Source organism: Pygoscelis adeliae, unplaced genomic scaffold (assembly GCF_000699105.1).
Source record: "Pygoscelis adeliae isolate BGI_AS28 unplaced genomic scaffold, ASM69910v1 Scaffold186, whole genome shotgun sequence".
Taxonomy (NCBI): Eukaryota; Metazoa; Chordata; class Aves; order Sphenisciformes; family Spheniscidae; genus Pygoscelis; species Pygoscelis adeliae.
Window position 1 is genome coordinate 1,651,516 of NW_008825071.1, and position 13,312 is coordinate 1,664,827.

General features: G+C 44.5%; 1 protein-coding gene across 1 annotated transcript in view; it reads right to left on the bottom strand.

Annotated features, from left to right (window-relative positions):
- SLC22A23 (solute carrier family 22, member 23) overlaps positions 1 to 13,312 on the bottom strand; it is a 113,482-nt gene that overhangs the window by 84,822 nt on the left and 15,348 nt on the right. The window contains exons 2-3 of the mRNA XM_009326523.1: positions 10,416 to 10,519; positions 4,892 to 5,046 (exon numbers count right to left, since the gene is read on the bottom strand). Of these exons, the coding sequence (XP_009324798.1) occupies positions 4,892 to 4,961 (70 nt within the window). The 5' untranslated portion in view covers positions 4,962 to 5,046; positions 10,416 to 10,519. The remainder of the gene's footprint in view (positions 1 to 4,891; positions 5,047 to 10,415; positions 10,520 to 13,312) is intronic.

A 13,312-nucleotide genomic window follows, 5' to 3' on the forward strand; every position in this document is an offset into this window, starting at 1 on the left:
CGTTACTGCAGAGCTAAAGCACATGTCAATGCACTGGAAAGCAGTCAGATGTTTTCCACATCCTCCGATTTGGGAATGCGTTGCAGAGTTATTTATTGAGCCGGTTCAGATTACACAGAACAACTTCGGAGCCTGCCGTTTCCAGTGCTTCACCTGCCTTGCCTAGCCGAGGCCTTGCTACTGAAGAGTGATGAGAGGAAAACGGACAATAAAAATCAAGCAATTGTATTGTTTAGACCATTCAAACTCCAAGGGAGGTGGGCATTATAAACTCGGGATGCTGCAGGATCTCAGAGCCTATACACTTCTAGGAGGGGGGGACAGGGAAGGGGGGGGAAGAGAGAGAGAAAAAACAAAGAGATAAATCTCACCCTTTATACTGACACCTGACTGGAAGCAAAATTATTTTGCAAATCTGACATCACTACAGCCCAGCACCCAGAGGCTTCCACGCTCCATTTTGGCACTTGCTCATTCTTCAGTCTGGAGCAAGCTTTCTAGCACGCTGCTCTGGCTTTCCAGGATACATGTTAAAAAAAAAAAATAAAAATTTTAAGCAGCCACATTTAGCCTCTTCTCAGATTGGTGCCTGTGCAATTTACAGGAGTAACAGGTTAGATTGACCTAGCTCTAAACGAGAAAGATACATCACAGCTGGACACCTTAACCCATCTGGAAGCCTTTGCCAAGCTTATCCAGACTTTTGAAACACAACCTACGATTTTCAACAGCATTTCTACTTTTTTTCTCTTAACAGTGAAAGAGAAAACAGCATGCCAGCTCATCCTGCTACTACGCATCGGAGGGGCACCCCTGCTTCCTCACTCCAACCTGAGAAGATGTTGTCTCCCTTTCAGCAAAGCTATTTCCAGAGCCTATTTACTGGTTCATTCAAGTCTAGACTTTCTAATTCTACAGTGTAATCTGTAATTCAGTCACCCATGAAACTGCTGAACAGCCTGCAATTTCGTGCAAATCCGCACCATGCCTTGTGCTGTCTGAGCTCAGGTACAGTCATTAGTGATGGCACACAGCACTTTAACGGGAGGCTCGTTAAACCTACTGGGAGCATTTGCCAGAAAAATACAACTCTTCCCCTCCTCTTCTCCCCTTTGAATAGTTTAATTAATACCATCATCCTAGCTTCGACTCCAGAAAGTAACAAAAGCAGGGATCTTGGGGAGGAGACAGATGCAGCATAGGAAGTGATCAGCTGGAAGGGAACCCTTGCTTCTGTTCATCCATTTAACTGGTCCTGCATGGTGTGGGGCCACGCTCCCGCTCTATCCCCCAGGCTCAGGCAGCGCAAGGGATGTGATGCCCAGCAGAAGGTCTCCCAAAGGAAAAGGAGTCAAGACCAGAGGGCACATCCCACTGACAACAGCACACTTAGTCTTCTCCAGAGGGAAGGTGGATGGCTTCCCTTGCAGAGGGCTCAGGCAGATGCTGGTGCCAGCACGGCTTGGGCAGCAGCACATGAGAGGAGAGGGGGAGAACGGGGAGGAGGAACTCCTGCCCTCAGCCACGCAAGCTCTTGCATCAGCTCACGCCAGCTCGTGAAAGTGAGCCCTAAGAAAGGGACCCACGCCGAGTCAGCTGTCGCATCCGGCCTTCTGCGCAAGCAGGCAGGAAAAGGCTGCCCCGGGGTCACGGCTGAGGCAATGCCCCAGTGGGACTAAAGTGACCCAGAAGCAACAGCCTTCCCACCCTTGCGATAATCAGATTTGCTTTCTCCTGTGACTTCCACATTTGCTGAGTGTACTTTGTCCCACATGAGTTGCAACCAGCAAGCAGAGCTATTTGCAGTAAGAGTGGCACACCTCGCCTTCTGTATGAGTCCACAGACACCAGCTGAGGCATTACTCAGGCACACATGTCCCTGCTCAGGGCTCCCACACCCCTTCCCCTCCCTCTCGGCCTGTCCAAAGGAAACTCCTCACAGGACCGGCTTAGGGCTTTCCACCCCAGTGAGTAAACTCAAACCTCCTCCTCTTCCTCAGCTGGGCAGCAGGCTGCGGTGCCGTGCATCCAACCATGCTGAGCCAGCAGGTGCAGGACGCCCGTCCTTCCTCCCTAGACATGCATGCAGCAACAAATACTGGAACAAAAGGCACCCTCAGAAAAAACGGCTTTTCCCCTGCTTTCTCTTAAACAACCTGTCCTCCTCCATCCCCCCAATCTGCACTCTTTTCTATGTTTAACTGCTGGGCAGGCCATACATCCCCTTCCAACCATTGCAACCGGAGTGCTCCTTAGCACCCCTCCACCATTTCTCTCTCCAGGAGATTTTGCCTCCAGTCCCAGCATCTCCTCCAACAAGGGGCGGCCCATTTCTGTAGAAATCTGCTCGGCGAACATAGCACGGGACCTAACCAGCATATCACAGCAGGCAGCTCCAGCTCTGTGCATCAGATGACTGCTGAGCCTGGCACATCGGGAGCCACTTCGCCCTCCTGGGAAGAGCTTCCTGAGGACCTTGCTGGTGCCTCACCAGCCAAGACGCGTGCCAGCTGCTCAGGAGCACAGGAACCCATTGAAGGCTGGTACTGGGCAGGAAACCCAGTACCTGGAAGACGTAGAAGCTCTCCCCCTCCACATCAGCATGAAAAAAAAGCCTTTCAAAGCTGTGTGTGTTTCTTCAGTGGAAGAGGATTAACTGCCTTTCATTCTCCTAGATGATGCAATGACCCGCAGCACCCAAGAGGAGAAAGCCCTGGGTTTACTTCTCCTCCACTTCCCCTCTTCGCAGCGAGCACCATCACCTGTGCAAAGCCTGTATCTTCCTGCAAGTTCACTAGAAATTTCGCCTGAAACATGTTTCCCAACAAAACTACAGCAGCTGCAGAAAAACTTTTCAGTTTAACAAATCAACATCAAAAAGAGGCTTCTTTAGACAAGTCCCAAGCAGCTCCAGGCAAGAGGCTGTACGTGGAGGCCACAAGAAGCTATCTCACTACAACACTGAGGAAAGCCCGCAGAGGAGCACAGGCGGCTCGGGCTCAGTGCTGTCCCTCCACAGAAGGCAAGGCTCATCCCTGGGCTCACTCTGCATGTTAGGGCAGACAGGTAGGAAAAACAGCGTTAGACTATTAAGAAGAGTGCGGTTTGAATGGTGAGGGCAACTCAACCTTGGCAGCTCTGCGTTTCAAAGACAGCACTTCAGTGCTCTTCCCGCTCCCAAAGCATCCAGAACTGTTATTTACAATTTCCTTTGGGCAGGCCATAAATCCAAGCACAACTAGCAAGCTCAACACAGTGTAAAGGATCCCTGTGGCAGGCTAATTACCTTTGCAGGCTGTGCAAGCCTATACAGTTTGCTTCTGCACAGTAGCTTCGAGAACTTCGGCTAATGACTGCATCTAGCAGACCAAACTTTCCACTTTCTGTTGTTCTGCTCAGGGCAGCCAGCCAGGAATTCAGGGGCAACAAACCTCCAGGGGAAGAAATCAAGGCCATTAAGAGAAAGGGAAGAGGGGCTATAAAACAGAAGATGACTCCACAAAGGAGTGCAACGGCATGCTATGGACTCTAGCAGAAGGGGAAAAATAGTAAATCTAAATTAAGAAGAAGCCTAACAGGTTGAGTACTAAAACCAAAACCAATAACAAAACAAAAAACCTTGTTCCTCCCATTCTCATAAGACTTTAGGAATTAATTCTCTCCCACTACTCTACACCAAGATGACAACTTTTTTTGTTTGTTTGTTTAAATGAAAATGTTTAATACAGAAAAACCCACTGCCCTCACCTCCGTAGCCAGAAGGTTAGAAGATTTACCAGAGGTGCAGGTGCTGCATCTTTCACATTTCCTCACTTCCATAGCAGTGCACTGATGTTCAGGCGGCAGCTAATTTCACACAGAACTCTCCTAACACCTACTAGCTCTATTTGTGCATTGTTTATCCAGTCAGCTGCCCATTTGCAATGGACGCAGACATGCAGCAGTTATAGCAAACACTTGAATTATAGGGGGGAATCAGACTCAAGTCCTTGCTCTGGATCAAGCAGAGCATAAACTAACCAGGATCTCCCATTTGCTGAATGAAAGCCTTGTCTGGCAAGCTATTGTCTGATCTAAGGTGGCACATGCACTCTCTTGCTCTGATCTCAGAAGGTCCATAATGAAACTTTTACTTAGATGGCATTTCCACATGAAAATCTTCAGTTGCAATGACTCTCTTAAAAGTAAAAAAACCAAACACCAACCAAGAAAAACTAACATGCTGCATTGGGCTGTGAAATATCCCAACAAGCCTAATTTCCAGCTGAATGTCATACTGGTAATGGCTGAAGCCCCTTCCCACGGGAACCACACAGGTTAAAACACTTCCCAATAAAGGTGTAACGTCTTCAGTGGTAGTTTTGTGAAACAGACAAAAACAACCACAAAACAACAATAAAAAATCTTGATAAAAGGACTTCAGGCTCCTCTTCTCACATATTTTTGCTGTACTTTACAATCCTGAGGCAGGGACATGGGATCTCTTGCTGCAAGTAACAGAGGAATTTCTGAAAAAGTGCCAGAATATGTACTGCTAGAGACAGCGAAAGCAAGGAGTCTCCTACTGAACTCAATACTGCAAGGTGAAATCCACTCCCATTACACATTATGGCTACGACACAGATGACTTCTAGGTTTAAATAACAAAAAGCAAACCAAAAACACCTTATAACTCTTTTAAAATGATCTCTGAAACAGCTTCACAGACTGCTCTGTAGCAACCTAAAGAGACAGCTGCAAAATCCCTACCTCCTTACCAAAACTCAGGCCAAAGCTTTTTCAGTCCATACGATTCTGGTTTGATCTGTTTGGACGAAAGCGGGAAGCCAGAGAACAGCAAACCACGTACTCGATAAAGACACATTTGGATGGCTGATGAAGGCATACTCACGCAGTGCGTACAGGGAGAGGACTATTCCAGCCAGGCAAAACCCCTCAAAAAACCTGAGTGTGCTGAACATGGTCACGTTCACTGAGAGTGCCACAGTCAGTCCAAATATCAAAATGAATATGACAGAGAAGAGCAGTACAGGCCGTCGACCAACCCTAAAAATAAGGAAGTATGGAGAAACAGTGTTAAAAGCCAGGATGGACATAATGCTAGATCATTATAACTGGCAAAGAGGGGAATAAGTCATGCAATCCCTTCCAAATATTGCCACCCGTTTTTAATGCTTGTTCCATTCTTCTCATTTTTTTTCTACTTACTAAAACCCAGATTCCTCAGCCAGCTTTGCACTGACAAGTTCGTTTCAGATGGGATTAAGCAGAGACAGCACATTGTATTACTGCGTGATTTAACCATCATTTTCAAAACACAAAAAGTTAATAAGGAAACATCTAGGAACTGCAGTAAGGCCATAAAGAAGTCCCTTGGAGATTAAAAGCAACTTCTCAGAGCTTTCTGTAATAGCACGGGAGAGTGTATGGTATTATATGTTACATGGCACGTTCTATTATTATTTCTCTGTAGCCTACAGCCACAGAGCTTACTGCAGAGGTCTCCTCTTCCCAACAGACACGTGCTTTTCAGCCTCATCTGCAAGAGGAGCTGGCTCAAAAAACTACTTTTCTTGGCCTTGTTGTTGAGGGCAAGCCTAACAAACACAGACCAAGCACAAAACAGGGCTCATGTCGCTTCACTGAGCCTTAGAGAGCCAATAGTAACACGCACAGGAAAACTGTGAGCTCCAAGTCCCTCCACCTTGTGTTTCCACAGCGGCTGCAAAACCAGCCTGACTGGAGGGCAAGGAAGAAACTGCTCCAAAAATTATTACTGGCAACAGGGGCGTGAGGATTTGCAGTCCTCCTTTGCAGGCAGGCTTTGCAGGGCAACCTGTAGTTGCATGTGTTGGTGCAGCGCCAACGAGGAGGAAGAGCTATGCTGCCACTGAACATGGGACACTTGCTGCAGAGTTTGGCTCTTTTATGTCAAAGGAAAATGAGATTTTTACATCTCTTACTCCTATGCTTAGTGTTTATAATTCCCCCTTCCCCCCCCTCTTCCTCTGCAAGGAGAATGATACAAAGCACCAGAGCACATGTCTATTTTTAAGCAAGAATTGGATCTTTATGTGGAGATTTCCAAAATTTTTCAACTTGTCAACTCCCACAAGTTTTCCAGTGGAAGTGAGGATCCCTTTTAGTCAGCTCCATATGCCATTTCCACAAAGAATATACGAACTTGCTTTTCGTAGGCAGCTTTCACAAACCCATTCAAAGTAGTCTGTCAGCTGCAAGCCAGCCATCAGGTGGAATGTCAGCACAATAAAGCGCATTTAAATCTCACAACTTAGTCCAGTTCCACACACTGAAGTGTTTCTATTCAGTTATTTCAGCAGATTGTTACCAGCAGCTATAAAGTATATTGTATATATGCATCCACAATTAAAACTTTGGATTTTGCTTTAATTAAAATGGAACAAGATAATAAAATAGGGGGTGAACGGCTGAAAAGGAGACATGGTTATAATTTTTCACATTTTTGGGAACTAGAAGAGTGTACCAGTATGTGTGTCACTATTCATGCTTTTTCAAAGTCACACCTAAGAAGGCGATGTCATAGGTCCTTGCATGAGGACAGGTTTACTATTTTTTTCAGCTGTAGCATCACCCGATGGGTGATGTGGGGCATCTCAAAGATTTAACTTGTTGGCATTAACCATTCAATGTTTTTAAAACAGAAAGCACCAACGTGCAAACTGAAGACGGCAAAGTCAAAGCAGACTGCTCTTAGTTGACGTACAAACCCAGCCCACCACAAGATGAGCTGAGGGGGGGAACACAACATCACTGCCTTGGTGATACGAAACGCACTGGGAACATGCTGGACACTGGGGCAGTTACTGCTGTGCGTGCTTCAGATTTTGTATTTATGGAACACAAAGCACTTGGGCAGGGAGGGGAAGTACCTCATACGAAACCTTGAATACAGAAAAAAAAGCACCCTATGAACTTTGTGTTATCAGCGATCTGCGCAGACTTTCGCAGCCCTATTTTCGTAATCGCCAAGATGTAATTCATACTAATTAGTATTTGTGGAAGTGTTTTGTAGATGAAAGGCATTATGCAAACACTCAGAATTAGGAACTTAATTCTCATCACAAGCCTGACCTGCCATTCCCTGATGTTGATTAAAAAAGACCTCATGCTTAGCAGACATCAGTTCCCTTCTTCCCCTCCTCCTACTCTCTTTACTCGAGGTTATCCATCATTAGGACATAGAATTTCTTCTAACATTATACAAGTTATGCAGATGAATGGTTGCTGATAATGAAGAATCAGGAAATCCAAGACCCTCCTTGGCCCATGAAAGCCAACTGAGGCCAGATAAGCCCTCTGGTAAGAGGCACCATCAGCATCTCCTCCCAGACACAAAACTAGTCTCCTTCCTCACCAAGGCATGCAGTACATTCCTCAAAAATCAAAACTCCAGGGCAGCTATCAGCCATACATTTGGTGATCCAGCAGTGTTTTGACAGGATGGTGTCTTAGAGTATCAAAAAAGCCTTTTATGTGTAGATGGAGTTATCTGACTAACAGTACATGGAAATGCTTGTGAGAAATTAAACCACAGACAATCTCCCTAGTAAAACAGCCCCAGGATGCTATCTGCTGCCATCCAAACTATTCCAGAGAGAGATTTCCGTGCCACGAAAGTCTCAGCCTGCACTGCATACTATTATGTAGATCAAATGCTAAATGCTGCCTGCACAGATAAATAACTAGGGATACAAGCAACCCCAGGCTTTTGAAGAATCTGCAATCCACACAGTGTGATATGCAGATGCATCAAAAAGGTACTCCTAACGTAGTCAGAGTTGCACCACAGGGGGAAAGTGAATGGGTTTGAGGACAAGACCTGCTCTTCGCATGCTCCTACACATGTACCTTGCCACCCTCAAAAGACTAAGCTTTGCTCTTGCAGCTGATCAAATTGCTCTTCCCATGCTGTTCTTTGCAGGTTTTGGGACTTGAACTGGTACAAACGCTCCAAAAAGCACCAGAGCAGGTGCAAAGCAGGGGCAGTACTGGGAAATGAGAGGCAGAGACCCGCTGTCTTGATGCTACATGAACACCAAGCCCACCTGCTCCAGAAGGAAGCCTCCCACAGAAACCTCAACAGCCTCTGTCCAGAGCAGGCAAAATTGCCAGCAGCGCTCTGCCTGTTGAACAAGTAACTTATTCAGGCGTTGGACACAGTTGGTCTTCACACAGCCGAACTTGTTTACAGACCTTCTTCCTATAGATTTTCCACACGCAGATATCCCAGCGTGCACACCTACTGTATTTTGAACATAGCCCACTCAGTTTACTTAGCAAATTACCTTAATACAGTCTACACCTTTACCACGTACAGCTTTAAAAGCTTTCTTTCAAAAAGGAAAAGCAAAGCCCCAAACCCTAATGGTACAAAAAAACCAAACCATCTTCTAATTATCTAAACTGGAGAGTGGTATATAAGTGAAATGAAAACAGATTTTGAAAGTTTGTAACAGTTTTATACGTTACTCTGTTTAATCTCCCCTGCTCTTGCTTCGGACAGACATCCTTTTTTCCTTCTTTTTCTCTTTTTAAAGGTACAATCCCCTTTGTATCCGTCCCTCCACACAACCTCCTGCCCTAGTGGAAACTCAAGTTGTGACTAAATAACAAAGTAAATCCCATTTAGGTCGTCTTTTATGAGCCCCAAATGCTACTGCTAAATGACAAAAAGACTATCCAGCGCAGGATCCCTGCTGGGTCAGTTACGTCAGATGGCAAGGATGGGGACTGAAAAGGAGCACGAGGACTGGCTTTGGTGGCAGCAAACCATATCCTTTCTGGTCACCCACGAAAGGGCAAGGGGGTCACTGTTCCCCCCAGCCACCAAGTTAACCTTTTTCTTTGCACCACAGCTGGAAACCAGATTCTCCTTAAGCTCTCCTAAACTCACTAGACAAAAAGAAAAAAATACCTCATTTTTATATCAGGGTAATTTTATGCTGCATTAGCTCAGCTAAGCAGCTTGCAGAAGTATCTGACAAGTACACGTAGCAGCACAAAGTACACACTAGGGACAGAAATGGATGGAAGAACAGGATGCTCCTTTTGGTGGCAGAGAGCTATTAAATGTGCTTACTGCAATTCTCTCTTGAAGCCAGTGCCTTAGGCAACAAGTTGTTCACTTATTTGTGACTTATTTGTCAATCATAACAGCATTTTCCTAACTTGGGAATAAGTCTGCTTTCTCCACACTGATTCCTTTTTAGGAAAACCCAGCAAGATTCCTCATTCACTTCCCTACTGTACTTTCTACGTGTTGTTAGAGCCCTGTTTTAATTTGGTATTTTAATCAAATTCAACTGTATTCATCATGCATGTTCCCTACTTCACTGAAAATTCGTGATTCCTCACTTGCCTAAAAATTTTAAGTGACTATTCAAGAACTAAGATGCAATTTTGCTACAAATGCTTGAGCCAAATTATCGCACAGCTGCAGGGGACCTTTTCTCTCCCAACTAACTGGTGAGTTGCTGAGGCTTTGTAAGATTTCCCTAACAGGCAACTCTTCTTCTTCCTTTCCTGTTTTAATGAATGGCAAAAGAGTTAACTTGGGGCCATTTAAAGCACCAACATTGGCAACTGTGCTGGAAGCCACTGAAATGACTGGGACAGCATCGCGGAGCTATTGTTTCAGATGCTGCAAGTTTCCATTGAAATCACTTGAGTCATGCCTTTGATTCCCCCCCTCCCCCCCCCCTTTTGCACTACAAGACCCTTTCTTTAAATAAAAGCTGAACTCTCAGAATAACTGGAGTATCCAATAATGTTTTCACTACTGCAATTTAAGGAATTGCACTCTATGCTTTTAAATTTAATACCCCAATATTAACAGCACATAAGTCAGCAATTCCTTAACACTACATCAAAATGTTTGCTTAACAAGAACTTTAAAAATAGAACAATGGAAAGGTTTGCAAAAAACAGCCTTCTACCCCCTGAAAAATACTGTGTAAGCACAAGGTTGACATTACACTAGTCTTGTATTCAGTCAAATCAATGTCCCTCCCAATTTCTTTTGGCTGTAGCTCTTGGTTAAAAAAAAAAGCAAGCCCTAAACTAAAGACTTCACTTGTATAATTAGAAAATACTTAATTCTGTACTAGCTTTACAGCTGTAATAAATTGTGTCGGTGGGAAATAACTAAGTCAACTATCAAATAGCTTATTTTCATGTTATTTACTTTGATATAAATTACACAGGTCAAGCAATTAACACAGTTTTAAACTGTTTATTCATCATGCTTCTTTCACAAAGTGAGAAAAATCATTATGCAAAGGTTCTTCATGAATATAAAGTAGAAGAAAATCTAAACAATATTTAATATTGTTATTTATTTATAGTTACATTGCATTAAAAGATTTTTCACTTACCAGTCAGCTATACATCCTGTTATTAAGTGGCCGAAGATTAATCCTACCAGTAGGGAGAATTTAGCAATGTGAACTTTCCAGGCAGAATCACAAACAAGATCCCACTGGAAGAAAAAGACAGATAAACTGAAATAAATTAGTTATTCTCAGATGCGTTTAAACATACTAACGTTGGTATAGAGCTTCTTCCAAATTTCAGTCCTAGCAGGAGTGCATAGAAATGGCAGAGGAAAGCTTTCCCCCTCAAGTCAAAACCCGGACTCCAAGCAGCAAATTAAAGACTTGTTTACTTCAGTGAGCTTTATCAGGCCCTTAATTATAAAATGACAATATCCAACGCTTGTGTCTCCCCCTCTCCAGGCCACATGAGTTTAGACTAAGTGGTGTATCTCCAATATTGGCAGTACTGACGTAGCCGAGCGTCTCACCGTAGCAGGCCCAGACACCTACTACCAGAGCCCCGTGAAGCCCACCGGCAGTGAGCCCGACCATTTAAGAGCAAGTTCTCCTATTGACCTCCTGAGGGCTGCTTGGAAACATGGGGAAAAGCAGCTGCTTTGCCACAGACCCCTGGTGGCCGTTAGCTCCAGGCTCCCAAGGACAAAGCGTCAAGACGCTTTTGCTTTCAGAAAAGCATCCCGGTTCCCCAGGCGGTGGAAGGGGATGAAGACTGACCAACGGCATGGCTCGCCAGACCAGGTCTGAAAAGCCAAGTCCAGACAGGGCAGCCAGAGAGCCCAGCGCAGCCACGCGACTCCTTGGGATAGCAGTTCCCACGGCGACATTTCACAGCTCAGAGATCAGACAGAGGCTGAACCTCCACACTAAAGCTATGCCTGATACTGAAATTACCCTTTCTGTCCAAAGGAAGAGAAAATGGAGCATTTCAGGCACCCCCTCATTAGGGCACTGCCTTATTCCCATGAGAAAGATGAGAACAGCAAGGTTTCTAGTAAGGCTTCCCTAAACTCCAAGACATTTTCCTCTGAGGCATTAGACTGAGCCTCAGGGGAGCCAGGCTGCATTCCTGGCTTTAGCCCAACATCCTCATTGCCCTCAGACATGTAACTTAATCCCTCTTATGTGTAAAGTGTGGATAGTACTATTGTACTCTTGAATAAATGTAGGGAGATATGTTTGTTCGTGGTTTGTGAAGTGTTCAAATATTGATGGTAATGGGAGCCATGCACATTTCACGAAAAATAAGTACAGCTAACTTTGGAGAGTCAGATACTCCAGAATTGAAACTTTGCAGAATAAATGGCTGTCTGTGTGTAATGTAATAGTAGCAGCCCTCCTGACACCAGCATCTGAAGTTTCATGGCCAAAAGCGCAAAGTAAAAGTATGCAATTTATTTGTAAGAGTCAGATGCAACTTCAAAAGAAAGGAAAGCTTCCCTCAAAAGAGTTCAATTAGGTGTGCTGCACTTTTAAGCATTTCCATGACATAGAGCCCTTCCACAAATAAGGCTAGCTCTGACTCAGCCCTCTGGTTCAACATCACAGGAGATGTCCTCCCTATAATATACCATCTCCCCAAGAAGTATAGCACTTTTGTGGCCAAAAGAAACATGCCAGCTTTCAGGCTTTTTGTTTTAGTTAAATGTATTTTTGAGTTCCTCACTGCACTGACTTGTAGAAGTTGGGACATATATGTCTGATCCTCCAACCTACAGACTGAAGGCACTGATGAACCAAAAGTAGTATGAGCAAGTATTTTTTCCACCAAATAGCTATGAATTATTTGCAGCAAACAGCTCAGCAAGGCAGTGAGAATTGCTCTCCGAAGATGCTGACTTTTTAGAAGTATTTAGCAAGTGGGGGAAATGCAATTCCTAATATTTGCAATTATAGAACCAATCTCCAGTTAGCAAAGAAAAATACCTGCCCAGACAAGCCGCAAACAAAACAAAATTCGGGAAATACATCTGAGCTCCAGGCAAGCTTTCAAATGCTCTGGGTTTATTTTCACAATCCAGAAAGTGTATATGCTGCTTAAAACTGAGAAATCATTTCCGTTTGTAGAGAACAAATGAAGTTTATTAAAGAGTCATATTTATACAAGAACACTTTTTTAAAGGCAATCTCTACAAGTTGTTAATTTTTAATTTTATTGCTGTCAGAGGAACGGTGATGTCATCCAAGTGCAAAAAGAAAAAGCAGATATCCTGGTGCCTTTTCATTTTCACAGCTCACTATTGCTAGTCAAAGAGAGCCAGCCCTTGCATGAGCCCCAGGCAGAGAATGTGCAGTACCAGATTACACATAGGTAAAGGTTCATGAGATTTTGGCTCTTCCAACCATGAAGGGCTGTTGTGAAATTTCAGGCCAGGACAACAGATGTCAAACCACTTCGGCACACTGGCACACAGAGCAGGAGTTTAAAAGCAGAAGAAAAGTCAATCTATCAGCATGTCCTTCAGTGCTGCCTAAAATGCACCCACTCCTTTTGATAACTTATTTGCGAGTCATTGTTTGTTTGTTTTTAAGGCTATTGCCCAACTCCCCAGCTGCTCTGAAAATAAAAACAAGTATTTCCTTGCAAATCCTGCATCTGGGCCTTTCCTGCCCTCGGTTAAGCACTCTCTCTGCAGGCCAGCATAAATCAGAGCTGATCCCCCAAGCCCACAAGGGCAGCCTAACACGGGTGCTGACAGACGCAGGCAGCCCCTGACCTTCCCCGAATCTCTCGCTCTCCAAAACCCTCAGAACTCGTAAATAGGGAAATGGTGAAATATTTCAACAGTTGCTTTTGCACAAACTTCCAGAGAATCTGCCACAACCCCAAATTACTCGCTCAGTACTCAGAGCTCAAGTATACCCCAGTTTCTCCTCCGGCAGCTGTCACAAACCAGGGAGGCTGCCGTGAAGCAGTTATCCAGAATAAATTCAGCAGG